At 40.1% G+C, this 3,032-nt stretch overlaps 1 protein-coding gene and 1 long non-coding RNA gene across 3 annotated transcripts; one reads left to right on the top strand and one right to left on the bottom strand.

Moving 5' to 3' along the window:
* Positions 1 to 7: 7 nt before the first annotated feature.
* On the bottom strand, positions 8 to 1,362 carry LOC139825098 (uncharacterized). 2 transcript variants are annotated; one of them, XR_011735460.1, is made up of 4 exons: positions 1,026 to 1,362; positions 771 to 860; positions 612 to 683; positions 8 to 541 (listed from the first exon to the last, which is right to left on the bottom strand). It is a non-coding gene; the product is annotated as an uncharacterized lncRNA (long non-coding RNA). The 2 variants fall into 2 exon arrangements; XR_011735459.1 differs by having other exon boundaries at positions 8 to 683.
* Positions 1,363 to 1,497: 135 nt separating this feature from the next.
* Positions 1,498 to 2,220, top strand: LOC139825099 (uncharacterized). The gene has a single exon (XM_071797629.1). It carries the CDS (start codon positions 1,498 to 1,500, stop codon positions 2,218 to 2,220), a length of 723 nt encoding a protein of 240 aa, XP_071653730.1.
* The last annotated feature ends 812 nt before the right edge of the window (positions 2,221 to 3,032 follow it).

Genomic DNA, 3,032 nt, shown 5'->3' on the forward strand with positions numbered 1-3,032 from the left:
CTCTCTAAAAGAGAATCAGTGTATTTTTACTGAGAAACAGTAAATAGTCACTGATTGAAGCAGTTATAAGTATACCACTGAGAATCAGTGACATTTCACTGAAAGAATTAGTTATTATTGACTGTTTCAATCAGTAATATTGGACTACTAGAAACAGTGACTTAAAACAGCAAAATCAGTAATGTGAGCTGATTAAATCAGTAATATTGACTATTTCAATCAGTAATATTATACTACTAAAACAGTGACTTTGAGCAGCAAAATCAGTAATGTGAACTGATTAAATCAGTAATATGGACTGTTTTACTCAGTAATATTGGACTACTGGAAACAGTGACTTTGAACAGCAAAATCAGTAATGCAAGCTGATTAAATCAGTAAATGTCCCAGCAAACAGTAACAAAAAGTAATAACCTTAATACATGTTATAATTTTTTATTCAACAATGTAATTGTTACGTACAAAATGTTTACAGAATGAAGTCAATTAAAAATTAAACATTCCTTAGCTTACGAGCTTGTGCCTCTATGTTTGTTCCTTCCTAAAAAAAGATTTTTCTGTGTGTTAGCAAGTATTAATATATAACTTTTAAATGCACTAACCAAACTTACAGGCCATATCTGTATTAACGAAGAATTTGGAAAAATAGGAGGACCATCATGTTGTCTCTTATCAATGTTCTTCTGAAATTAAATATTCAAATATTTGAATCGTGTTTTAACAATCAATTTATACTAAGAAATTATAAGAATAAGAAATAAAAGACTTACTTCTTTTGATAAGTTTCCAACGATAACCGAGATTAATAATCTTATTCTGTTTGCTGTTCAGTTCTCTGGTTCAATACGCCGTGGTTTATGCTGAAAATGAAAAGGGAGAAACAGTCTCTAGTTTATCGCGCTTTACTATGGGCCCGTTGGGCCTCCATCTTTGCCCTGTTGGCAAACTATAACCTCGCTCCGTTGGGCCACCGTACTCGTCAGTACCCGCGGTAAATGAACGGCTCAAGAAGCTTTCGTACTTACTTTTAACCTCACCTTTTTCGCAAGCACGCTTAGCTCAGTACCGCAGTTTCTCTCATTCTTTGTAATGTACATACACTTAGCACCGCTTCGTCCTTCGTCACGTATACTTCGTTCTCGTCTTCTGTTTCACACATCACTGAGATCACAATCCTGTTCCGCTTCCTCGCACCATCAATCAGTATTACCAACAGATAACTGATTTTACAGTGACATCTTACTTTCACTGACCATAATCAGTGAAATATAAGATAAAGAAACAAAAAGTAAACATTCTACTGAAGTTCAGTGAAATACTCACTGATTCTCAGTGAAATCCTATTTTACTGTTTCAATTAGTTATTTTCACTGATTCTACTTTTCAGAGTACGTTTGATTCTCGCCACAAACTTTAGAAGTAGTCAGCGATTTAACGACCGAAGCATTTCTGGCTGCCTTCAAGCGCTTTATTTCGCGTCGAGGAAGCCCGGCTTCCATGCATTCCGACAACGGTACTAATTTCAAGGGCGCCTCCCGCCAACTGTCGGAATTATATGAATTCTATAGGTCAGATAAAAATCAAGACAAAATAAAACAATTTTGCTGCGATCTAAGGATATCTTGGCAATTCATACCGCCCGGAGCCCCGCACTTCGGCGGGTTATGGGAGGCCGCGGTAAAGTCCGCGAAATATCATTTGCAGCGTATCGCGGGCGACTCGCATCTCACTTTCGAGGAATTGCAAACGACACTGTGCGAAATAGAGGCAATACTCAATTCGCGTCCGTTAACACCGCTGAGCTCTGATCCGAACGACTTATCGTATATTACGCCGGGACATTTTTTGATTGGCGATGTCTTGAACGGTTTTCCTTGCCGAGATTTGACCGACATCAACGAAAACAGATTGGTGCGCTGGCAAAGAATCGAACAGCTCCGCCAGCACTTTTGGAGTCGCTGGAGCCGCGAATACTTGAATCAGTTACAGCAGCGGCATAAATGGGCTACCAGCAAGGGCGAGCAACTGAAGGTCGGGCAGATGGTGCTGATCATACAACCTGGTGTGCCGCCTCTGCAATGGATTTTGGGCCGCGTCACTGAGACGCATCCTGGTTCCGACGGCACCGCTCGATCGGCAACGGTGGCCACAACCAAGGGATCAATTGTCCGGCCGCTGGCCAGACTAGCGATCTTGCCGCTAGAAAATTCGAGTCAATAAATTCCGCACTCGCGATTGAAATAAAGAATTGAGAAATTTTATCCATATCCCTGACTAGGCTGAGAGCCGCTAATGTTCTTTGACAAGTAAACGTTTGACTAAATTTGTACCTGACAAATTTCATTATTTATTTGTACTAATTGAATTATTGCCTGTGCACGTTCATTCAATTTATTATGTTTAATCTATTATCATTTCATTTGTATTATATTCATTCCTGTAGTCATGCTACTGATAGAATCATATTATTTGACCATGTGTTATATTCGTACTCAGATGTATTATTCGTAATTTAAGATTGTAAGACAAGGTCTTCCAAGGCGGGCGGTGTTTCGTATTCCACATCCTCATATTATTTGTTTACATCGACGTCGAGGCATATTATTTCGTATCTCATATTATTTGTATTTATTTCGTGTCAACCGTTATACCTTAGGATTGTGTCGAGTCATAACATCGCGTCAACGATCATTTTTGAAGATAATCGGGGAGCTCCGACAATTCCCGGAACCTTCCGATAATCTTGGCTATATATACCTCCTCGAACGGGAGGATCGGACACTCTCAATTCTGTCTTCGCCTCTAAATACTGGTCTCCAGCACAATACGAAGCACCGTTTTTCCGAATCAGTAACGAGATCATATACGCAATTAAACGAGAGTCGAGAAGTAAGAGAAGTCGCAATCATTTAAAAACCAATCCAAGCTGCCTGCTTTCCACGCGAGCGTGACCGCATCATCAATAATTAGAGGCACGTGCCTCGCCTTGCGTCGACCGAGGAGCTGCCCGGGACTATACGCGAGGAACTTAA

The sequence above is a fragment of the Temnothorax longispinosus genome, unplaced genomic scaffold (assembly GCF_030848805.1).
Source record: "Temnothorax longispinosus isolate EJ_2023e unplaced genomic scaffold, Tlon_JGU_v1 HiC_scaffold_930, whole genome shotgun sequence".
In the NCBI taxonomy this organism is placed as follows: Eukaryota; Metazoa; Arthropoda; class Insecta; order Hymenoptera; family Formicidae; genus Temnothorax; species Temnothorax longispinosus.

Coding starts and splice junctions, on each gene's coding strand:
- LOC139825099 (XM_071797629.1), top strand. CDS start 1,498: ATGCATTCCGACAACGGTACTAATTTCAAGGGCGCCTCCCGCCAACTG.